The 25,964-nt window shown below is 38.9% G+C and overlaps 1 protein-coding gene across 3 annotated transcripts; it reads right to left on the bottom strand.

Annotated features, from left to right (window-relative positions):
- Positions 1-722: 722 nt before the first annotated feature.
- Positions 723-25,948, bottom strand: ALG5 (ALG5 dolichyl-phosphate beta-glucosyltransferase). Of its 3 annotated transcripts, none has more exons than XM_082046701.1 (10): positions 25,747-25,948; positions 24,669-24,840; positions 23,340-23,386; positions 22,583-22,651; positions 20,291-20,383; positions 18,630-18,743; positions 17,340-17,399; positions 14,052-14,203; positions 3,310-3,395; positions 723-1,991 (listed from the first exon to the last, which is right to left on the bottom strand). In XM_082046701.1, exons 1-10 carry the CDS (start codon positions 25,816-25,818, stop codon positions 1,879-1,881), a joined length of 978 nt encoding a protein of 325 aa, XP_081902827.1. In that variant the 5' UTR covers positions 25,819-25,948; the 3' UTR covers positions 723-1,878. The 3 variants fall into 3 exon arrangements, with proteins under 3 accessions (XP_081902827.1, XP_081902829.1, XP_081902828.1); XM_082046703.1 differs by lacking the exon at positions 25,747-25,948 and adding an exon at positions 25,321-25,452; XM_082046702.1 differs by lacking the exon at positions 25,747-25,948 and adding an exon at positions 25,298-25,422.
- Between the last annotated feature and the right edge of the window lie 16 nt (positions 25,949-25,964).

Genomic DNA, 25,964 nt, shown 5'->3' with positions numbered 1-25,964 from the left:
CTTCTGTCCCAGTTTACTCCTCTTGTATTTTTTTCATCCCAGTTCAGCTTTTATCCCCACTGTAACAGAATGTGTCAGGTTACACCTGCGCAAGTAAACCAGCATCCAACCCCACAAAGCTCACAGATGGTAAATCCGGCCTTACCTCTGCATCTCTGAGGTGCAAGACACTAAGTATTTTGTTGGACTGACATATGCACAGTAGCTAAAGGAGACTTCTCAATAAGGAGAGAGGTACTGGAGAATTTATCTGCAAAGTTGTGAAAAAACTTCATAGAAAATGCACAAATTATTATTATTTTTTTTAATCATAAATTTAGCAACTCCCTTGCAAGCTTTGGCATCCAATTCAAAAGCAGATTTTTTTTAAGAAAATGTCACCAGATGTTTACTTATCATGCAGAAAATAATGCATGATGGAAGCCTCATAAGTTGAAAACATGAACTGTTTTGGTTAAAATTTCAAATAAACTCAGTTTTAAGGTAAGACATGAGGAAAATTTTAGGAATCTGCTTTTGAGATCTGATTGGCAACTTCAATTAATTACAGGCAGAGCTATTGCTGTCCTGGTTTGATCAGGGAAATTCACTTCACAAAAACTGAGAAGCTGGCATTTTATTCTAGCAGTGGCAACAATGAATCATGTGATTGATTATGCACAAGTGATAGAGACGTATGTGGACTAGGTAAGAGAATAAAGCCTGAGAAATCAAACTGAAGATGCTTTTTGAGAATTTATTCCAACACTTCAATGTATAGAAAACTGAGGTAACCCTAGAAAGAACAAAACTCAATATTGCAGAAAGAGTAAGAAAAATCACCAGTGAAATCATATGTGAAAGTACAACCATACACCGTTCATTCTTTACATCTGTTCATATTTGTACAGGTTTCCAAAAGAAAGATTGGCTTAGTTTGTTGGCAATCCACAACTGTTTTGAAAGCACCACTGAAACCTGTGCACTCTAACAAAGAAAGACGTCACTAAGAAAGACACCAGACCCTTCCCTCCCTCTCTGATCTCGTTTGAGGGCTGACAATTTCAAACTGGCATTGCTAACGCACAGGCCCCCAATGTACATTTGGTCTCATTTTTGTATGCTCTGAATTAGCTTTCCATACCCTTTCACTACAAATTTGGAGATGCCAAGGACTCCTAGCCTTGAGCATGCACTATTATTTAGTACATATGAACCAAAGATATTTATAAAAGACAAGATTTTAAAACAAAATGTGCTTTTTCTTGGACCTTCTATAGTCTGGAGTTGATATGCAGTTTCATCTCAGACAAAATATTTCAGCCTCAGACAAAAACATTTGGAATGTCAAGAGACTACCGCAAGTTCTTAGAACAGCCTTATGAATTTTACTGTTACAACTCAGTAAAACCCATTAATGTTTCCCATAACACTGAATCCAAACATACATCAGCAGGAACCATGATTGATCACACCAAGTTGCAATATGTCCATCTGTTTCCAGATACTAAAGGAACAAATGGTTGTGGCCACTCACAACACAATATTGCACAATGTAGAACAGAGTGCCTCTTTTTAATATTTATAAGAAAATTCCAAATTTATGATGAGACAAAAGCAGATATATTTATTTGAGTGAATTTATAAGACATGTTAATGTTACTTTTAAAAATAAAAACTGATTACTAGATAAGAAAATCGTTTTGGAAATGTGTTGGCTTTTCAAAACTTCATACAAATTCCCTGCTGACAATCTTATAAAACATATACATACTGCAAAAATGAAACATACAACAAAAGCAATGACGAATTACCTCAGCTTTCATCACCACTTCACTTGATTGAAACTGTTCTCATGTTCCATTAAGTATAATGATATATTTGGAAAATGTAAATAACCTAATTACATTTTCTTGTTTCAAGCTGCCAGGCACCAGTCATATATCGCAGTCGTATAAAAAGAAGATCCCTGCCCATCTGCAGCCAGCTCCAAAAGGGAACTAACTTAGAACCTGTGATTAATGGAGAAGAAAATCAGAAGGACGTTGTTAGAAAAAATGAGCATGGGCAAGACACACATTTAAGTAGTCATGAACCTCTGCATTCTCAGCACATTCAGCCCCACAACCTAGACCTGAGCACTAATAAACATTTATACTGCGAAAGTTATTGCTTTACAGTAATTACATTATACCGTAAGTGGGAGATTCTAGTTTGTAAGCAGCACAGTAATTCCATGTATGTCAGAAGATGGAATGGAAAGGAACAGGACAGGACAGAAAGGACTGAACCGAACTGAATAGAATAGAATAATTTCAGTTGGAAGGGCCCTACAATAATCATTTAGGCCAACTGCCTGACCAGTTCAGGGCTGACTAAAAGTTAAAGTGTGTAGTCTTCTCTGCAACAAGGTTTTGTTCAAGTAAATAGGGACCTAAACACCAATAAGTAAGCAAAAGATTTCTTAGTGACTTTGAAGAAAAGAGGACCACCACCATCTGTCTTACAGCAATAATATGAATGTGCCAGTCTTTAGGCAAGGCAGGGAACCACACTATGAAACCAAGCCCTCTTCCATCTTTGCTATCATTTGTATTAGCTGCAAAATGCACGTGGAACTGCACTGAAATAAAACATTTCTTTTCTAGTAAAGTTGGTTTAAGATGTTCTCTACTTGCTTGCACCCTTCATCATCATTGCAGTTCATTATACTTTCTGTTGTCAAGGGGTTGTGCTGAGAAGAGATTCAGATCAAAAAAATCCAACAAAGAAACCCCAAACCAACCCCCCCACCAAAAAAAAAAAAGGAAAAAATAAGGAACTGTATTCGCTGGGACAGAGGAAGTGAGCAGAAGCAGAACCTCTTGGCTGGCTCTGCCATGAAGAAATATGCATGGAGCTATACTTTCCACCTCCCCACAGGTCTGAAAGAACATCTTAAGAAGAGAGGGTGCCCTAGAGGAGGTCTTAATAGGTGGGCTGAGAATTTTGGAAGGCAAGACACAGCGGAGTTGAATCAATAAACAATGATGGCCAGACTTTTTGTACAGTGTTTTTATTAACACATTACAGGACATGCCAAAGTAGTGCTCTGTCCTAGCAGTGTAACTACCTACTTCTGTGTGCAGAATTTCTCTCCCTTGCTACCCCTTCACCTACTCTTCCTGTACCATGTCATGGCAGAAGGCTGGAGAGGACATGAAATTCAAAATTTGTACGGAAAGAAGGCTGTGTGTTATCAAAACTGGATAAAATATGGAAAGATCCTTGGATACTTTATTCTGCATTGTCACATAAGGAATATTACAAGAATATAAACGATTTCCATACCTTCGATTTCAGTCCAGTTGACAGCAACTTCTGCTATAGGTATCCTAAAGCACTGAGCTATATATAGAAGTTCCACATCAAACGCCCTGAAGTAGAAAAAGAAATAGCAAACACAGTCACACTTATTTCCAGAATAAAGATGGTGGCACTGTTAATTAAATTCCTTGTCTGATTTAAGGAGGTTTGTGTTCAGTTATGAAGTCAATTCTAATGCTCTACAGGTCAGATGCACATGAAAAGGAAATTAATGTCCCTGACTAAGCAGCTCAGAACACAGCTAATACACAGATAACAATCACAGAATCATAAAAGCATTTGGTTGGAAAAGACCAAGATTGTAATGCTCATGTAGAAATCAGCATGAAACTACCAGTACCTACTATTGACAAGGGTGAGTGCAAATCGTAATTATGAAGGTTCTGGTGATTTTGGTTAAATTTCTTAGATATATTGTTTGCTAGGTCTTTTTTTTCCCCATCTTTGCAGTCTCCAAATGCCAACAGGGGTGTTCTTGTTTCTTAAATGAGTTCTATTAATTGGAATTTAAGTCGCCCCCCACCCACAAACCTCAAAAAAATACTAGTCTGTATGGAAAAATGGTCAACATTATCCATATTTGATTTCTACTAGACTCAATGTATATTCAAACACAGAGGGTTTTTTTTTTCTTTTTTTTTTTTCTCTTTTTTTTTTTTCCCAGGGAACTAAACCTTCAATGTTAAGAGAATGGAAACGTTTTGGCCAAGCTGTTGGTAAGGTTTCCACTTTGAAGTCAATGGAACAGATGCTCCAAACCAGCTTACATAGGTCTTGAATATGCGTCTGTGAGGCAGTCAAGTACAATTCAACTCTTTTCTCTCAGTAACTTTGTAAGTTTAGAATCTCCTTAAATTCTCATTGCTAAGTCCAAGACAGTTTTCTTTTGAAATGAAAAAAAAAAAACCAATACACCAAAATGTTTGCCACTGGAGAGAGATGTATGCAATAAAAATAACATTATTTGTTCATGCTTCAAGGGTTACTTGAATTCAAGTAATTGGTAATCCCATTTAACAGTACAGAAAGGGTAGAAAGGGACAGATAGGTGATCAAGAGGAGGCAAAAAGACATATGTGAGCAGGTGGCTAGCCAAGTTCAGATGTTAATTCCTTCTGCTTCAAGCCATTCTCTCCTTTAAAGCAGCACAGGGCATTACTGCAAAACTACTAATGATTCAACAACAGAAGTCCACTTTGAAATGCTCACTTTGATCTGACACATACATGTAGGTTCCCACTGAAGTACGGACCACAACACGCTGACGTGCTGGTGAAATCATTACCAAACATGCATCAACCTGAGCTCACGCTGTACATGTGTGTGTGTGTGTGTGTGTTACAGGACAGCGACTGATATCCCTCTGGATAGCAGTAAAACATGCAAAGGCAGCATAAACAGAGGTTATCTACAGAGACTACAGTTATTTTGTATAGAGAATTTAGAACAGCTTTGTAAATCTGATTTTGATTAGGACATAGGTCTTTTAATTGTCATAAAAAAGTTACAGGATGTAGTTTTTTTACCTCAGTGAACTGATTCTGCTCCAAGCAGCCTTGCCATTTCACTCTTTCCTTTTGTGCTGGTTTGATTTAACCAACGTAATTTCCCAGGAGGTAACTTAATTTTCTTGTTGATATTTGGCATGGGCCTTTGTTTTGAATGTAGTAAAAGAGTAAGAAGATAACACTCTAGGATGGAGTTAACGTTTTCTTCCAGTAACTCTCCAATGTTTGGGACTTGGCATGATAGAATGTAAGAGCTCACTGACATTGATATTTATTGATTGGTAAGCCAAGGTCGTCCCTCAATTTCCCATCTTCTGCAAGTAAGCAGATGTGTAATGTGAAGAGGAGAGGATCCAGGACAGATGACTCAAATTGGCCAACCCAAGTATTCGATACGACGAATGGCACATTCCATATTTAAGCGGGAAGTTGCTGGGAACAGCCCTCTTTCCTCCATGGCTGCCGTCCCTGGGGGGTCCTGCTCCCATTGCTGCTCCTAGGGGCTGGTTCCAGAACCTTCCTTGTGCCCAGCTGTTGCTCTCCACATCTCCACTGAGCCCGCTGTGCTTGCAGTGTCCGTCTTCTGGCGTTCATTGCTGGGAGCACGTGTTCTAATGTCTAAGTATTGGTTTTGTGTCATTTTTATTATTATTTTATTAAATCTGTTTCTTTTTCAACCCAGGAATCTATCCTCCTCTTTCCCTTCTTTCCCTCCAGAGAAGGAAAGGTGAGTGAGCAGCTGTTTTGCTGTTTAGCTCCTGGCCCAGCACTAACTGGCAACATCTTGAAATGCGGGTTGAACATTATTTTATTAATTATGCCATGGTCTCTTCTACTGAAGTTGTATTATTTATTTTTTGCTGACATTTTATATTTGTAAGCCAAAACTCCCATGTATTCACCTTTGAATGTTTATGAGTCATGTATATTAAGACTAAACCTAATTTTGTAATAGTTACTACTTAACTGACTAAAAATCTTAAGAGACGCAGAATAATTGTCTGATGAATTATACCATATGAGCTGCTCTAAAAATATTACTACATAAAGTAGTAGTTTAGTGAGCTAATAGTTACTTGGACCAATTTCTAGTGGACAAGCGATTACTGGAATGTCAGCATATACATCACAGTACAAAAACACTAAATAGGTGAACTATAGTGCTCAAAGTAAAAGATTAAAAGCACAGGACTTACTTAATCAGGTTGAACACTAATATTGTACCATATGGTTGCCATTTGTGCAAAAGTGGACATACCCTGAAATTAAAAATATCCTATTCAAAGCTGAAATGAGAATGACTTCTGTAGGAACCGCTGGGATATCTTTTTTCTTCCCCTGTTCCCCATTGCCTTTCAGTACACCTCATATGCATACTAAAATAGTTAATGGGGGAATACAAAATCATAAAATAGTTTGGGTTGGAAGGGACCTTCAAAGGTCATCTAGTCCAACCCCCACTGCAATAAGCAGGGACATCTTCACCCAGATCAGGTTGCTCAGAGCCCCGTCCAGCCTGGCCTGGGATGTCTCCAGGGATGTGGCATCTACCACCTCTCTGGGCAACTTGGGCCAGTGTCCTACCACCCTCATTATAAAAAGTATCTTTCTCATGTCTAGCCTGAATCTTCCCTGTTGTAGTTTAAAACTGTTTCTCCTTGTCCTATTGTAACAGACCCTGCTAAAAAGTCTGTCCCCATCTTTCTTATAGGACCTTTGAATTACCAAAAGGTCACAATAAGGTCTCCCCGGAGCCTTCTCTTCTCCAGGCTGAACAACCCCAACTCTCTCAGATTTTCCCCATAGAAGAGGTGTTTGGAGAGGGGTTCCAACCCTCTGATCATTTTCATGGCCCTGCTCTGGACCTGGTCTAACAGGTCCACGTAGATCGCAGTGTACTCAACACACTGATTTCACCCATACTGCAGATCACCAGATGCAGATGGTACAGAAGAACCACACAGAAGGTTCTATAGTCCGGATTTAAGTGTGGGTATGTGAGCTGGAGCTGACCCTGGAGGAGATCAAAGCAACACCAGTGGATGAGTTGATGAGTGCAACACGTGTTCTGACATGAAGCCATTTGTGTCTAGTTACCGTGTGACAGAACTGCCCTTAGAAATAGCAGAGAGTTATTCACACCGTCTGCTTCACCGGATCCCGCTGTGGCGAGTGGAAGTAGGAGCCTCTGGGGAGGAGGGACACAGCTCGGAACACCGAGGTTTGGCTCCAGCCTGACTGAATTCAGGCTCCAATGTAAGTGACCAAACTTAAGACACTCAAACAACTTCCCCATCTATGTTTAATACTGGCTCCATTAAGTGTTAATTAACATAAACATGAAGTGTAAAATACAGGAACAGAAAAACTTTTCCACATGACTTTTGTTTAAGTTACAGTTTATGACGATGCTGACTAAAATTCAGTTGAACACCAAGTTCATAGGTGTTTAACTGAATTCAACCCTTTTAAACTGACCCCTTAAAATGCTTCAGTTTATAAAATATCTATCCTGCAAAATTATTCTGTATTTTAATATTGCAGTAGGACTCTCATCTTACTGCTCCAATATTAAGTGTTTCAAATATCAAAATTAGGCCTTCAGTTCACAGAATGTTAGGGATTGGAAGGGACCTCAAAAGATCATCTGGTCCAATCCCCCTGCCGGAGCAGGAACACCCAGATGAGGTTACACAGGAAGGTGTCCAGGCGGTTTTGAATGTCTCCAGAGAAGGAGACTCCACAACCCCCCTGGGCAGCCTGTTCCAGTGCTCTGTCACCCTCACTGAGAAGAAGTTTCTTCTCAAATTTAAGTGGAACCTCCTGTGTTCCAGTTTGCACGCATTTCCCCTTGTCCTATCATTGGTTGTCACTGAGAAGAGCCTGGCTCCATCCTTGTGACACTCACCCTTTACATATTTATAAACATTAATGAGGTCACCCTTCAGTCTCCTCCAAGCTCAAGAGACCCAGCTCCCTCAGCCTCTCCTCATAAGGGAGATGCGCCACTCCCTTAATCATCCGTGTGGCTTTAACAGTTATATTGTTTTAACTGGAATTTAGGGCTTCTCTACACCCAAGATTTGTTGTGTGTAAATACCAAGTAAGCTCTTAATGGACAGAGAAAACTTGCTATGGCCAAAGAAGTCTAAGAATGAAACAAGATGTCAAGAGGATTAGACCGCCAGTCCTGCTTTCGCTGTACCGGGGCTGCCAGGAACAGGATTTTTTTAAAAGACAAACCAAACATAGCTATAACAGCAAAATACTTTTGCGTTCATTAGACATTCATAAACAATTCTTGTCACGCGCAAAACCAGGAAAACACAATTAATTCCACTGCTTGTGTTGGTCTACAATGCCAAAGAAGTGGAAAAAAATCCCTGTAGCAACAGGAATGCTTATTTTTCTGTAATTTTTATATAGAGACTCATATTTAGAGATTAGTGACAAACTGGAGAAACTAACATTAATTTTTTATATAGAGCTTTTGAGTTTTAAATGTGAAACAGCATGGCTTGTTCAGTGCACAAGGTGATTTTTATAGACAAAAGTAATAGCAACAATTTGATCTAATCACTGATCTGCCAAGTTGCTTAATCTAATTTTAAATTGCCACTTTACAAACGTATGTCAATCAAGCCTGGACTAGAACTATATTTTGAATTTCCCTTTTTTTTAACCAATATTCCAGGTAGGACAGTAACTGCTGCCACGTCTAGTTCTCCTTGGTAAGAAAAGACATTTTCTGGCTGGAAGAAAATCATTGATTTTTTGGGTAGTCACAAGAAATCAATGGCCAAATTTAGGACAGGAAAATTCTGCCAGTTGAGACCACTTCATTTTCCAATTTTCCTCCTGTGCATTAAAATTTAACATAAAACAGTTACATCTCTCAGGTCAAGACTGTAGATGCAGAACTAGAGCTTCTTTTCAAGTCTGAAAGCGGGTAATTCCAACTGTCTCTATTATGTTTTAAAAATATCCCTTTTAATTCTCTTTTAAGTTTTAATTTAAAAAATGTGCTCCATCCATTTCTGAAAAATAATTAGTGGTGTAATCAGATTCAGAACCTAAAATGCAAAGCATATGTTCTGTGTTCAAAAGGTTGCTCTCATTTCAAACTAATGTCAAAACTTTGCTATTTAGAAAGTAAATTTCAAGAATGTTTGGTTTATATTCATATGTTGACAGCTGGTTCTTGAAAGGGCACTTAAACAAAAAAGTCAATGAGAACGCTCTCAAAAAAAGATAGTTTAGGATGTGGGCATGATTTCTTATTATCAAATATATAACCAGTTTGCAATACCTACTGATGCTTTCTAAACTTCGGAGTTAGATGAACAAAATATTACAGGAAATATCTTGGTTTCTCTTTAAAAAGTGTTAATGATTCTTATCACCATAGTGATAAAACAATATTTCTCAGTTTGCATTTAAGATTTTCTAAAGCATCTATAAATCGAATTCAGCACAGCAAGAAGAAAACTGCGGTCTCAGTTTTTTAGTATTTTTAACATTAAAGAGATGATACTCAATTCAATGTCAACTGGAATAGAAAGAGCTTGAAGTAAGCAGAAAAAAGTGAATTCTAAGCAATTAGTTTTTCATTCTTAATGCAGCTGATACAGGTTATTTCCTTATGATTAAACTAATAATGAAACTGTCAAAGATGTACATAAGATCATTTAAAGGAAGATCTTGAAATTTGCCCCCTGCTTTTCCTATGAAAGGCGAACATGAAAACACAAGGCTCCATTTTATATGTGGTGTGGGCAAAACCCTGAAAACACTTTTTTGGTGTCTCTGATAGATCTTAAAAGTATGGAAACAGAAATCTGTCAGCCTGCCTGACCTAGCAGCAGAATAGCCATGTTGTTTACATCAACATCTTACCAGAGTGTAAGATGCTCAGCCTCCGAGAAAGAGGCAGTGCCCCTAACACTCGCTCTTTGAGTGAGGCACGTTACCAGCCTGCTGAGAGAAACAGAAATAAAACCTGTATCACTGCTCTGCCTTTTGGAGCAGTATTGACCATTTCCAGCACTTCAGGGCAGTGTCCTACTGTCCCGTGCTAATTCAGCACTGGTGCTCTCTTGCAAAGACTCTACTCGATTCCTTTATCCAAAGGGAAGAATTCTCCAGGCTTTTTCTCTCCAGAAACAACTGGCACTGCTGGTATAGCACAGAAACTGAACTGCATTTGATACAAAATTGCTTCATTAGTTCTTCTTCGAACTTACTACTTTCAGGATTTACTGAGTAGTTTATCCATTCAATGCAGCTGAGGCACCACCAACCTGACACGTTTTTTCCTACAAATTACTACACTGTGAGTCGAATCTACCCGGCTGAACTTCAGCCATCTACAGCAGAGATAACACCTTCTGTACAAATTGCCTAGAGTCCATTTACAGTCAAGGGCAAGAAACAGGTATTTGTCAGCTGCACTTCACCTGGCGTATTTTAGAGGCCTATATTAGGATGAAATGAATTACATCCTAAAATTGTTTCTTCTGTTGTCTAAGAAGGGAGGCTAGATGACAAGTAGATGCACTCTAGATGTGATGAAGAAAATTCTGTTCTTTGTGTGTGCATATTTACATTCCAGCTGAGCAGTAAGCTTGACAGTTCAGGGTAGGAATTATTAGATAGCCAATTTTATAGCCATTTTATATTAACATGAGTAAATATGTTATGTATTAATGTTTTGTCTAAATATTTATTATGTTCTCCTGTAAGAACTCAGTTAACACTGTAATACCTCAAAATATCTGAGCCTGACAAAACTTGAACAGACAGGACAGATTAAGTTTCTGCAGAAACCCAATCATGTTCATTCTCTTCAGCAGCTCACAACAAGCTTCAGTTCAGCAGTGGGGGAGCCCTCAACAGACCCCATGCCGAGCGTGCTGGCTCTCAGACAGCTTTTATCCTATTAAATGCTGCTTGTTTTTTGGATATTCCCCAGCACTCACCTCCATTGTCACCAGAATATCTGAGCACTGACCATACTGAACTGAATTCTTCTTTTAATGTGTAGTAGAACTGCACTTCGCTAATGGGATTTTAATATTCAAAAGAAATCAAATAAATTTCTTCATATGTCAAATAGCCCCAATGCAGTGATGCAGAGGAGGTAATAAACCCAGATTTCAGAGCCTGGTGCCCAATATCAAGATGGTGGTTTCTCTGCAACCCCCTGCTGATGGTGTCAGTATGAATGAGTTCTTCTGTGATGCAGTTAGGGACTCGTTCTGGGTGACCAGAAATATAACACTGACTGCTGTTTCTTCCTCTTACACCTTTGTACTCATGATATGTACAGAACCTTCACGGCACAATGTCTAACCAGTTTTTATTTTCCTTTTTACAGACATGCTATGCAATGCAAAGATATTACGGGCCAGTTTTGCTTAAAATAAGTAGTTTCCATTACTAGGCTATGTCAGATTCTTACATTATTGCATACAAAAGAGTCCAATGTATGGTTCTATGAGATCCATGTTTGACGTCCTCATATAATTTTCAAGTGCAATTATCCCAACTGTATGAACAACACGGAAATTTCACTTACGACTATCATTTCTTCACTATAGCCACTTTCCCCACATGCTCATACCTCCCCATCTCCCAGTTTATTTCCAGATCTTATAAATACCAACTGGGAAAGGGACAGTACTCTGTTTCGTGCACTGACATGTTACCTTCCAGTTACACATGCTGAATGGCTACCTGTGAAGGTGCTAAGTAACTTTTGAGTTCTTACTGTAGTTTTTTTCTTCAGCAGTGGCAATAATCTGAGATTCTCTCCTCTCTGGGGGTTTCAGTTTCCACAAAACTTGCCAAAGCTTTTATCTTGAAATCTCTACTGTTTTGTCAGATTTGGTTTAAATTAGCCAATAAGTATGAAAATGAGGGCAGGGAAGCACAGACACTGCTGAAGGACTGAAGAGGATAAAACCAGACAACATATTGTCTGCTTTGGCAGAAAATTAAACCAAATAAAAGAAACCCTATTGTTTTTTTAGGCAAATTTGTGACTTGGAAGTATCTGAAAGCTGTTTATTTGAAGAATTTGAGTTATTCTTTTCTTGACAAAGAAACAAACAGTCTTCGTCACTAACCAGTACATTTCAGATAAATCAGAAAACACTCAGGGGATTAGTTTATGGATTACTGTAAATAAATGAGCAAGAAGAGAAGGCTAATTTTATAGCAGCACATATAGGCACAATGAGTTAACACACCAAGACATGAAGATCTGGTGTGCTCCACACCAGCAATATAACTACTAAAAAATAAGTTAGCAATATCCCTTTTTTGTTGCCTCTATTCCTGGATAATGGGGTACAGCACAATTATTTTTACTCTTTCATTTCTTTGTTGCCATAGAACCTGAGTGGCAGAAGAAAGCTTGTTTAGATTTTTTTTTAACAAAAACCAGAACACTTTACATAATATGTTTGACCAATAAGCGCAATTATATTAAAAATCTTCAATTTAAAATAGTATATTATTGAAGACTGCATTTTTACAGGTTAAACTGTATGAATGATTATCCTCATTCACTTCTTTCCATATTTCTTCTTGAAGCAGTTAATTTGTAAAGTGAAGTTAAACATGGAGATTTTGAGCTGTGCACTTCTGGGCCTCACATCTAGGTCTAACCATGTACTTAGGAAACATGACATTTACAGAACTTTATAGATCAAGTTTGGTTTTGGAGGTAGCAGCACAAATCATATGTCTGGCTCAGCTACAGTTTTCTTCAGGGCAATAAGCAAAAAAACGCAGCTAGGAAAGCGATTTTCTGAATGCTGACCACCCACAATTCCAGATTCAATTCAACAGAGGCTCTGCATTCCACACTGGATTTGTGCACCCAAACACTACCTTTGCAACCCCACTCTGGAGGAACAATATAGCTCAACTACCACTACCAAAGCTCAACCTAAAAGTAGGTGTATTGGGATTGACTAGGACTGTAGGATTGCACACAGTTTTGTATGGGAATGTTGTTCATGAATTCTGTTCCCTGTTAGCAAGCAGTAGCCCATTAGATTTTCTTGGATGAAGACAATAGTTTCAAAAGATTTGATTACACTTAGTCAAGCCATCCTTTTTAGCAACAGTTGTGGTTAAGAAATTGATAGAAATTATGGTATTTGTGTGAAAAGAGTTTTGGTCCCATAACAGTAGTCATGACTGTATCACTCTCTTAAGGGAACTGTTTTAGCTAACTGATAACAAAAGAGAGCTCTGAAGTAATTTAAAGACTATGCATCATTTTCTGCTGTCTTAAATTAATAAGATCTATCAGTAGTCCTCTCATGAAATTCTCTAGCAAGAAAATAAGCAAAGAGTAGGCATTTCCTTGCACTTGGAGCCTTCAGCAATTACAAACATCAGATATGGAGTTTAGGTAAAGTGTTTTGGTTAAACAGCACTGAATTATGGAGGTTATGATGCATAAAAATAGACTGATAAAAGTTTTGAACAGGATTAATAACTCTTCAGCTTTCCTTATTGTAATAAGAGCTGCTCTCTATTTCTTATTCTGCTTGCATGGCTCACATCTGTAAAAGGAGACAGGACTCTTAGAAACAGCGAGTGGATTAAAACACAATGAAAAAATTTACTTCGGAAATGCTTTTAGAGGTGAAGAGAGAAGAGTTATTGGGATTTTCCTTTTCTTTACTCCCCTCTCCTAATCAATTACCAGTTGCTCCGACAAAGCAAAATCAAAATGTCCTACTTAGTATTACACATTTCTATACCACCTGGCAAAGTAAAATGGATTTGCCAGGAGTTAATTGTTGCCACCTAGAATCTCAGCAAGGTAGTCTTAAAATCCTTCCTACAATTTATGTTGGGTGTTATTTTAAAATCCCAGCCTAGTAAACCCATCTGTTCCCCTTCTCCCTATCATCATTAAAAGAAAATTAAATACCCAACTATTTCCTAAAGTATATCTTAATAATAGAATGGAATTCCTAGCAATCATCAGGATATTTTAGCATAACAAGAAACCTAAAGTGCCATGCAGGTTGTACTGTAGTTGGTTACACTTAGCAGCTAGGATCCATACACAGACATCACATGCTTCATAGTAGCTGCAATACTGAAATTACTTTTTCAAAACCATGTTCAATTAGGAAAAAAATCGACAACAACAACAAAAAAGAAAGAATTTACCAGCGTTCTATATGGAGAGTTGAGAAAGTCCGCAAGGCAGCTTCTCTGGTTAAAAGTTTAAATCCACACTGTGTGTCCCTGATCTCTTTGACACAGAGAAACCACACAAGGAAGTGGAACCCGTACATAAGAAGAGTTCGGAAGTAAGAGCGCTGTGGATAAAAGGCAAGAAGTTAGATGGTTTCATTTAAGTTATGAGTAAAGTGTTTGAACAGAGCTGGCTTACAGGACAACAATCCTGTTTCGTGATAACTTTCAAAGTTTGTCAACTGTTTTTGTTTTGCACTGGAATGAAACCAGAACTTTTTAATTGTTACAGTGAAACAAAATTACAGCTGAAAAGACTTGCCAGTCATGTGCACACCGGCCTAGGATATGAGAAGTCTAAGTTCTTTTTTCTGCTTTTCCTAATTCAGAGCAGCTTTTCTTTCTGGATAATGCCTTATTAAGTGGAGCAGGAACCTGCACGTGGATTTCAATTCATGAGTGGGACAGCCATAGTATCTTCTGCACGGTTGTCTGGGAATTCTCCCAGGAAAAGCGGAGTGAAGGAGGAGGGGGATGCCATGCTACATGCTCTATTCCACTGTACACTTATAAGCTATTTTTTCCTTCTGTCTGGTCCTCTCATTTTCCTAAAAATTGGTTAAACAGGTCAAATAAATTCAAAAGTTACAAGGAAAAAACAATTGAGAACAAGCCAGCAGGGTTCTAGATGCTACTATGACACTTTTTAAAAAAGTTTTATGTTATTAGAAGAAAAACAAATAGGAGCAACTCTTGTTGTTTGCCACCCACTTCTTTCATTCAAGGCTGAGTCATCTCCAGAGCCTGCACAGAGCATGTTAAGGTGCTTAAGGGAATGCAATTACAGAACGCACTTTTTTGTAGTATATGATGGACCAAGTGAAAACAGGACTGAAGTAACAGCTGGTGTGCAATATAATATTTCATTTTATTTATTCAGCAATGTTACATAGTCAACTCTTTTGCTCTTTTACTTTCACAAATGTATTTTATGTTTCTGGTAAATGTTCCCCCAGCCTAATCTTTGGTTACACTTTTGTTCTTGACATAATAATAATAATACAGTTAAGTTTGTCCATAGAATCCAGAGGCTGGACTCTGGGTTTGCAAAGGTCCCTCCTAGTCTTTTATTCAAGACAGCTTCTGAACAACTAGACCTCTGACTGACAAATGGCTTCTGAACTCACTGCTGGTCTTAAGCTCAATTCAGGTGATTATATCTAACACTGCAAGCAAAATACCATCCAGAATCTTCAGGAGCCAACAACTTAACTGGTAAGCATCTCTGGGTGATAAGAGATGCCTTTAAAGCTAATCATTTCAAACCTCACTTGAAAAATGAGAAGATGCTCATCTTGTTATATAATAGCTTTTGGCTTAAGGAAATTCAAATCAATAGCTTGTGCCTCTCAGCTAAGTGCTCTAGCCCTAGATGAATGGTGGATCTGGTGTGGACTCTTTAGCTCTTTTGGTGAAGGTGAACCACCGTGTGACCAAGAACACAAGGCTACTAGTCCCAAAAGGGAAGCTCTAAGAGGCTGCATGATTGTCGGCCAATGCAACCATGCACTTACTTTGCAAAAAGGAGTTCCTCGGTTATGTTCATCACTTCCAGAACTATTTATTCATGTCATACTAGGGATTCATTAAAGTACATTAAAAATTATGGAGGCAGAACAGAATTCTTGATGTCTTGAGGCTGAATTTAAGTGTGAAATTCTGGTCTTAATAATAAATCCCATACAGCTGCTTCTCATAGCTTCATTCTACTGTTTTAGATGCCATTAAGCCCAGAGAGAAATCCCAACTTCTCAAAAATTGTTCTGCATTTTTTTATACCTACTGCACTACATAACAGTCTCTTCCCAGTGTGGTAAATGCAGCCTTTCCTTTCCAGTCTAGGGACAGTGGGGTGATGAGATGGGTTACAGATTTCAAGCAGAGCAGTACTATGTAACCAGTTGGTGAATCCCTTATCAGAAAGTTAGAAACATGGGGGGAGACAGGAAGAAAGGGATGGACACACTCATCCTAAAAATTGTACTTCTGCATTAAAGTCCTGTTCCAATTCCTCTCCCTCATGTAGCAGGACCTTCAAAGGTGAAAAGAAATACAAAGGGACTAAAGAAAATTTATTTACCTTTGGTACCTTACCACACCATGAAACATTTTTTCTGGGCTCTAATTTATCAGCTACATGGTCTCCATGTAGCAGCAACGTTTTGAGAATACACTGGCTGCACAGCTGACAAATAGCTGCAAATAGTATATTCTGTGCTACAAGCATTCAAGTACCACGTTGAACATTTATCCTAATTTCTGATAATGATGAAAGTTTTGGATTTTTTTTTTTGAGGATGCTAACATATACCCAGCAGTATTTACAACAACTCTTTCCAATGAACCACTCCAATACTGCCTGATAAACCAGAAGAAAAAATTAAAGATCTACCTGGGGCTGAACATTAACAGTGTAAGTTCTTTTGAACTTTTGTAACTGTTTTAATAGTTGTGTATACATTTTAGAATAAATTCAAATATCAAACATCAGCATAAACAAAGCTTACTCTTGAGAATGTTCAACATGATGAGCACATCCAATGATGCTGAAAAAATTAGTCCAGCAACGCGTCTGTGCAATACAAGTTCCATGCCTGTGCTTTGTCAAATACTGTCTGCCAAGACATCAGAAAACCAGATGCAAGATAAGACTGTGCGCCTATGCATCACTGTTTATTTCACAAGAGCCACACACACAACAGTACTGCCTGTGTGTTCAAATCTCAAAAAATGTACTATGAGTAACAGAGAAAAATTGCAGTACTTTCCCACGACTTGAGATACTCTTCAAACAGTTTGCCTCTAATTATCCCTAACTCATTTTAAACAGGTCTCAATGTCTGCAGATCAAGCTCTTGCACTGGGAGAGAATTAATGAAGATAAACTCATCAGTTGCCTTCTACTCCCGTACTGGGTACTAGTGACAAATTCTGTCAGGGATCAGAGGTTCTGCTAGTAAGATGTTCTCAACTAGAAAAACCAAATCCATAAATTGGAACACTAACTGAAACCAGTTCAAAGTCCCTGATATCTAGAACACATCCTTTGCACACAATTGTGCATATGCATACACAGGCTTTTCCTATTTTTTAGGTTCCATTCTTTTACAAATATTGATTATTTAACTGTAAAATCTGTAGAGCATAATCAAATAATTCAAGTGTTTGAATATTCGTACACAGCAGAAAAGAGAAACAAACCTTCGCTATTGAGTCCTTCTCCAGGTGAGCTCTAGAACCACAGGAAATAGCCATCTGGTTCTGCAGAAGAATACAAATTACAGAGTTATTACTTAAACTAATATTTTCTGGATCAGCAGAATCTTCTGTTGAGAACTGTATAACAAATACTTCAAAGCAGTATATTTTTCTGCTTCCTATAGCTGCATTCTCTCTACTGATACATTCTGAGGTTAAAAAACAGTCTTTTCTACAATTAACAGATCATATAAAGTTTATTACATTTTGTATATGGTGCATACAAATTACTGCAATTTATTCAGGTCTGGTTTAGCTTACATTGTTCCTCTGAGGTATGCATACTGTAGAGGTGTTAAACAGTCCAGATATGCACTTAATGATATAATGTATGTTTTCCCAAAATTGTAGAAGCAATAACAGAATAAAGTACTTGATTCACTAATGTACCTTCAAACAAATAAAATGCCACAGTACCAGCCAAAATTATAACCTCAAATCAAATCAAAACAGAAGATTTAAAATTATCCTCATGCTACTACTCCTCACGCAAAATCTCTCAAATCTGCTCTATTTGAGAGTGTGGAACTGATGCTGGAGAACCAGCAGCTGCGGTCGCCCTGGTAGCAGAGAGCGCTGGGAAACATCGCCGCTCGGCGGCTCACGAGCTTGCAGTCCTGCACTCCCACTTCTGGTACTCTGGTAGAACAGCTACAAGCACCTCACACATCTGCATTTGAGCAGAAAATAAACCTCAGTCCTTTCAAGTCAAGCACGCAAAAGAGAATGACTATTCAAGGAGGAGGTCTTGTTCCACAGGTTTTTGAATCTGTATTTACAATAAAAGTTCTTGCAAATACTGTCATTAAACTAACAGCTCTGAGAAAAGAGAACCTCTATAAAATAGGGTGAAATTAAGATGCATCCTTAAAGGTACATAGGATGACATCAGATAAAAAGAAAATACAAAGCAGTTAACAAAGAAAAAAATTGGTTTTTAACTGAGTAGGCAACACATGGTATTTATACAGAGTAGAGAAACTTCAAAGGAAGAATGGTAAGTAGAACATTATGTACTGCATTGAAATGGGCACAGTGAATGCAAAGGAGGCAAGAACTCTGTGGAAACTACCTCTTGGTAGCCCATTCTTGCAGCTTCTAAGCTCACACCTCAGTCTTCAGGCTTACACACAGATCTTCAACTGGATCTCAGAGAACTCAGGTTGAAGAGAATTATAAACATCAATCTGTATGCAGATGTATTAAACTAAAACCACAAAAATTTATACTCACTGGCCATGGCTGAAGATTTTCTAGACCTTCTTCTACTTTTTCAATATCTGCGAATTTTGTAGCTCCATCTGCATCAGCCATAAGAATTTTTTTCCCCCGAGAAATAAAGACACCCTGCAATCAATATAATCAACAAAGATCAAAACCTCTAAAATTGTTTTTTGTCATAAGCTAGCTGCAAGACACTGCCAAGAACTAATGTAGTAGCTAGAACAGTGGTAACCCAGATTCAACACAAGGAGTGAGCCCTAATGTTCTGCTACTAGCAACAATTAATCAATTTATATTATAATAACATCTAGAGACTTCGCACACTGACTAGCATCCCACAATGACAGACAGTGCATGAACATGAAAGGTTAACAATTCCTCTCCATAGAAGCTTGCAAACTAGAAGCTTTACAAACCAAAATCATGAGAGGCAACAAGTTGCTACAGTCAGCTATATAGGGGAGCACAAAGAAGCTGCGACGAGCAGCTGCCACTGCACTGAATGGCTCTGCTTTGTCATTTGAGCTATGGAAAAGAGGATGCAGTGCTATTTTTTCCTAACACTATTTCAAGAGAATCCATGAGATAATTTTAAATTAGTTTTGAGAAATAAGTCTTAAGTCACAATATATCACTGCAAAATGTTTGTGATGCACCTGTTGTCACAGCTTGTTTTGCCTTATTCTTGGTCAGAGATATTTGATGATTTTTTAAGATATCCAGAGAGGAAAACAATTAGCAGTGGGTTTGCCAAACATACTGTCACAACCAGGCATGTGTGTTTTTGGAAAAACCTGTCAAGTAATAGTATACACACCCACTTTGCGCTCTGCAGTGCAAAATTGTATCACACAGAGAATCATTCTCTTTCTCTTGGAATAACTTAAAAACTATATCCCTCCACACTTTCTAATTTCATGTTTTCTCCATTCACTATAGTTATTTGTGGATCATACAAAAATTAAATTGACATATTAAAGACAGAGCTTAAAATAAAGATACAGACACTAATAATCTGCAAACGATAGCACTCTTTCACATAAAAGGTGTTATTAATCTTAAACAAATGTTCCATTTAAATGTTCAACAGCTATTTTTAGAACATAATGATTTTATGATAATATCTATGTGCAAATTAATATGTGAAAGCATAAATTATGCTGGTTCTACTGTCGAATGTAGGTGATAGGAGCAGGCGTCAGTAAACACAAACTTTGCTGGATGAGAGTGTTTTGTCATTAGCCATTTTTAAAACCACAACTATGACCTGGAAAGCAATGTTTGCAAATTTAGCTCTATTTTCTCTACAAAAGCTTTACTTCAATCTGTAAAGGTTTTTTTTTGGTTGGTTGGTCTTTTAAAATGCAAGCCTATTTCTAAGTGGAACTAACAGGAACATGAAATCCAAGCCTAAAATTTTTTCCTTTTGAATTCTCAGAGAAAAAGATTCTTTGTTATTGAACTTCCTGTCAAGAAAATAGTGTTTCCAAGATCTAAAAATATGCTTGTTTTGAAAAAGTTTTTGCCTTAATTTATAGGATCTGTACTCAGTTTTCTGATAATCATTTTGTTAATGTATTAAATTCAAAATGTCAATCAGCACAGCTCCACCTTCTGCATATTTGGGCACAGGTAGTTCAGACAGAGAAGGAGATGAAAGTATCAATTACCATCCTGACTGCTCCTCCTTTCCCACGATTTTTTACCAAAGAAAGCACTCGCACCTTGTCGCTTCCAAATTTCTTGCAGTACTTCATAGCAACCTGATAGACACACAAAAAAACAGCATAAAACAAAACCAGAAACCAAGGTAGAAATTTACATTTGCTCACCCTTAAAAAAAAAAAAAAAATTAACAGCACAGAGCTATAACCACTTCAGTCGGCACAAATACATTGCCAGTGTTTGCTGGAGTCTGTTTGGGAAAACAAAAACCAGTTCACAGTCAGCACAAGAAGACTGAAGAAGCTAGTTGTGTTCAAAAAGAACAAGATATTCCCCTAAGCAATTCTAAACCCCATTCACCCAAGTCCAAAAAACTCAATACTAATATAATTTATATCGTACTATTAGGTTGGTCCAAAAGAAATTGCAGTTTTTGCATTGTTGAAATTTGCTGCTTGATATTGGAATACATTCTTAAATAAATGTGGTTATGCTATACATAATTTTAATGCACTTTTCTCACTTTGCTTTTTGCTGCAGACTTATTACTTGCTGTTTATTTTATATTTATTTTAGACTATGGAAATCATGTTAGACAAAAAGCAAATTTGAGTGATTTTCTTATTCTAGTTCAAAATGGGTCATAAAGCAGCAGAGAGAACTCACAACATCAACAATGCATTTGGCCCAGGAACTTCTAAGGAACCTACAGTGCAGTGGTGGTTCAAGAAGTTTCACAAAGGGGACAAGATCCTTGGAGATGAGAAGCATAGGGGCCAGCAAGTGGATGACAATGACCAGTTGAGAGCAATCATCGAAGCTGATCGTCTTACAACTACAAGAGAAGCTGCCGAAGAACTTAATGTTGACCATTCTATGGTTGGTTGGCATTTGAAGCAAATTGGAAAGGTGAAAAAGCTCAATAAGTGGGTGCCTCATGAGCTGACCAAAAATCAAAAAAATCGTTGTTTTGAAGTGTCCTCTTATTCTACACAACAATGAACCATTTCTCAACTGGATTGCGATATGTGATGAAACGTGGATTTTATACGACAATCGACGATGACCAGCTCAGTGGTTGGACTGAGAAGAACCTTCAAAGCACTTCCCAAAGCCAAACTTGCACCCAAAAAGGTCACAGTCACTGTTTGGTGGTCTGCTGCCACTCTGATCCACTACAGCTTTCTGAATTCCAGCAAAAACACTCCATCTGCGACGTATGCTTAGCAAATCGATGAGATGCACTGAAAACTGCAATGCCTGCAGCCAGCATTGGTCAACAGAAAGTGCCCAATTCTTCTCTGAAACAACACCCGATTGCACGTCGCACAACCAACGCTTGCAAAGTGGAACGAACTGGGCTACGAAGTTTTGCCTCATTTGCCATATTCACTTGACCCCTGGTCAACCCACTATCACTTCTTTAAGCATCTCGAAAACTTCTTGCTGGGAAAATGCTTCCACAACCAGCAGGATGCAGAAAATGCTTTCCAAGAGTTCGTTGAATCCCAAAGCATGGATTTTTAGGTTACAGGAATAAACAAACTTATTAATTGTTGGCAAAAATGTCTTGATTGTAATAGTTCCTATTTTGATTAATAAAGTAGTGTTTGAGTCTAGTTATAATGATTTAAAATTCATGGTCCAAAACTGCAATTACTTTTGCACCAACCTAATGTTATAAACCATTTATACCAACACCATTAGCTAATAAAAAAAAATTCCACTACTGCTACCTATTTCTCATTTGTTTTGCTGCTGCGTTTTTAAACAAAAGTTCACAGTGATCTAGAATCCCATTCACACTGCAGGTATATGCATTTTTGTGCCATTTTGTGGGGAACAGAAAGCACTAGTTTTCTCCTCTATCTTTTTCTAAAGGTTCTATCAAGTCCTTTTAAGTCCAGAGGCCCATGGCCACAGTGTGCTCAGTTAGAAGTGACTCTAGAAGGAAGGCAAAGCAGGCGAAAATATATGCAAGCAATACCTAATGTACAGGCTTAAGGTAAGTAAATGAAAAAGCAGTCCTCATTTTAGTAGCTAACTCAAACATCTTCCAAGCTGCAGTAAAAATCCCTCAAGTTGGCCAGTCTTCCTTTTTATTAACAGTGACAGACACCAAAGTTGAAGCAGAAGAATGCAGAACTATGTGGAAAATCAATGGCAATGACAACAACAGAAAGTATCCAGAAACATGCATTTAAACTGTCAACTACTTCAAGTACCAAAATGTAAAGGCACAACATTGTTATATTTCACAAATGCAGTACAAAAATCCATACACCTCTTTTTCTTACCTGTGTGGTTTGATCTTTACTACCGTCATCAACCACTATTACTTCATAAGTGAAGGAAGGATCTCGTTTCTTGAAAATAAAAACAGAAATAATGCATTTCATTCAATTTCTTAACTAGGTAGCAGGTCTTCCAAACATCAGCACTCTTTTCCCCAGCAGTTTTTAACTCATTCATGTTTACTAAGAGGCATCACATCGATATGATGAAGTAAATTTGTTAGGATGGCAATTAAAATTAAATAATTTTGCCATCTTCTGTAACTGTTCCATTACTTTGGTTTGTCATAGTTTTCCTCAGCTACCATGTAGAACTGAAAAATTAGTCTCATTGTAAAAGATGAAAGCTCAAAACAACATCACTGTTAAGAAAATCCAAACAAAACCAAACCCACAAACCTTCACAAGGGGTTTCTTACCCAGAGAACAAATCCTATTGAAGAACAGATCCTTAAAAAACTAGTGAAACAAACTAGGATTTGGTTTGGGAAGTTAAATGCATGGTTAATCCTTAATCTCTGTCTTGCAGAGATATCACACACGAAAAAATTTTTCATCATACACTAGTAAATTAAATTTTTACTTAATTTAAAAATAACTTCCAGCATCCAGTCTAAAAATAACCGATAAAGAACATACACATTACTTCTAAGTGCCTAAGTGACATTGTTTTAATACATACCAAAATAACACAGTGGATAACTGGCTTATTACATACATAACAGAAAGATGACAAATTTTGAGTGTGAAATGAAAATACCTGTCTTTTTTCTAGATAATCCAAAGCTTCATCCATCATAAGAGGCACTAGAGAAAAGGTGGAAGTCAGGTTAGTAGATTATAACAGGCAAAGCACCAAAAAGCACATACATGAGCAAGCTGAAAACAAGCACAATGCAAAGCTGGGCAAATTTTGTTGTTCATACAACACTAGCTTCAATAAAGGAGCTTAGCACCTGCAATCTCTGCGTCCTGTCCTTTCTGAATGCAAAAAAGACAAGGAAAAAAAAAATCACATGTGTAAGACAGGATAAAAACACTTACTTTAGAGAACCAGCTTTCCGTTCCGAAACATGTAATTCTCTACCCAATAACTAAAGGAAAAAGAATCATTCTCCAGGACTGACCTGACAAGCCAGTACTGACAATCTCTACCTAAGCAAGCTGGCAGAGAAGGCAACGAGAGGAATTTCTAACACCAGTCAGTAATGCACCTTCTCCTACTGAGGCTGCTGGCCATGATGCTTCAGCCAACGAACAGACACAACTTTTACAGCTGATTTATCTGCAGATTGGAAAGGCATCCAATATTCAATCTTACGGTTGTCTTCACAGTGTGTGCTCATTCCAGAGCACATCTCATGCGATTATTATACCTCCAAAGAGAGAGACAACTAAATGAAAATCACATGAAGTATATTAAGGCCTTGCTTACCAAAAATGGGTACATGAGAGACAGGAGTGGGGAATGCACTGGACTTGAGAAAGGTCCAGACCTACCTTGTGTCCAGAAACACTTTACTCATCAACATCTCTCTTAATGGAATCCCAAACAGCTCAGTATTTTCACTCACCAAGAAAAGGAATGAAGCGTGCTACCACATCAATCCCAAGTACAGCTTTACGGCTTGATTATTTCTATTGCATCTGAAAGCCTTCAGTTTTTAGTACCAGGTACTTAAATGTATGGTCAAGTCAAACAGAAACAAATGCAGTCATCCTTCTGGTTGTCTGAAGCTGCTGTTGTTCCTTACAGAGTGGGAAGTTCTCAAATAAATTTTAAAAGCCTTTTTTCTACTTCTTCACTTAAAGCATTTACCAGGACAATGAGCGACCATCCTGCTGGACCTCATTAAAATAGAGAGGATTCTTACAAATGCCTCGTGCTATTTTTAGCAACAGAAATCAAGTTACACAGTGTCTTAATTTCGAAATTCAATGTACTTGGACTGTTTTCTGGCAACTGTGCCCAAAATCAGACACATACTCTGGCCTGCCAGAATCTATGGCTCACATAAAATGACCTTTGCATTATTAGAGTAACAACAGATACATTTTCTTCTTTTTCCAAAAATAAGAAAAATCTTACACCGGTCTTCCTCATTGTACGAAGGCACAACAACAGAGAGTTCCTTTGTAGGAGGATCATGTATACTTGGTACAGCTTCCTTCATGCCTTCAGCATTTATGAAGAATTTCTCTTCTTCATGTCGATGAAGGGTTGGCATTTTTACGGCAGTCGCATGAGCAATCATCATAATCTGTGATGAAAAAGAAAAGAGAAAAATCGCTGAGCATTCTAATAAAGGTTTACCTAGCTGTCAAATATGCTATAAGGCACAATCAAGTATTTTTCAGTAATGAGGTGGGTCACTGGTACAGTACCTCCTCATCCCCTGACCAAATGACACAGGACCAGAACCTTCTCATGCCATTTGATTACTCCATTTCACCTACTCTGGCCACTGTCAGCATCATTGACTGGTTGCTGTTTTCAGCTGCAAAGCACACAGGTGTTCAAGATGTGGTCCAAGCCCCACTGCCCCTTCCCCAGGTCATCTCCACCACACAAGCTGGCGTCGACTCTGGTCCCTGCAGAGCCACCGAAATCAATGACGCTACTTGTGACCTGCCAGCCACACATGCTTCCAAAACTGAGGCTCTAATGATCTTAATGCATGGCTGAAACAAATCTGTAGAATGTGTGTTTTCCAGTACTTTCACTCGGGAACACCACATACGTGGCACTGTTGATGGGCAGCAGAATTTCCCTTTCCAGGTGCCGAACGTCTCAAACTTGCGCGGTGATTCAGTCCCTCAGCAGGGCGCAGGACTCCCCACTGGTTACCGTGAAAGCGCGTTACCGGAATGTTTTACAAGAGGTACTACAAGGATGAAACGCGTCGGTTTTATTTCATTCACAAGGTGTTTCACCCCATGCCTTGTGAAAACACGTTCCCGGCACAAACCCGGACACAACCAGCGCCCGCCAGCTGCCGACCAGCCTGCCCCTTCCCCGGGCCCGCTGCAGGCCGGGCACCCCCCGGCAAGCCCAGGGCCGCCCAGCGCCCCTGCCCCACACAGCGGGGCGGGAACGGGGCGGCCCCACGTACCGCCCCCGCCCTGGAGCCCCCCCGGGCCCGCGGGGACCCCGGCGCGGCTCTCACCAGGACCAGCAGGAGGGCGGCCAGGCCCGCCAGCACCACCGCGGCGCCGGGCAGGGACAGCGGCAGCGCCATAGCCCGCGGCCGGCGGGGAGGCGCCCGATCGCGCAGCGGCAGCGACGCGGAAGCGATCGCCTCAGCGCCGGCCGCCCAGAGGGGCCGCGCCGCCCGGCCCGTGCCGCTGCCCGCCGCCGGCGCCCCCCAGCGGTGCGGGACCGCCA

This window comes from Streptopelia decaocto (genome assembly GCF_964273445.1).
Source record: "Streptopelia decaocto genome assembly, chromosome: 1".
Lineage (NCBI taxonomy): Eukaryota > Metazoa > Chordata > Aves > Columbiformes > Columbidae > Streptopelia > Streptopelia decaocto.
This window is presented reverse-complemented; position numbering and strand designations above follow the sequence as displayed.

Bases quoted from the DNA above. Each gene is read 5' to 3' on its own strand.
- ALG5 (XM_082046701.1), bottom strand. From the start codon at position 25,818: ATGGCGCTGCCGCTGTCCCTGCCCGGCGCCGCGGTGGTGCTGGCGGGC. The intron at 22,652-23,339 runs GTATTTTCATTT...TTTATTTTCAAG, and splicing joins ATTATCTAGAAAAAAGACAG to AAACGAGATCCTTCCTTCAC. The intron at 18,744-20,290 runs GTAATTGATACT...TATTGATTGCAG, and splicing joins AAGGAGGAGCAGTCAGGATG to GGTGTCTTTATTTCTCGGGG.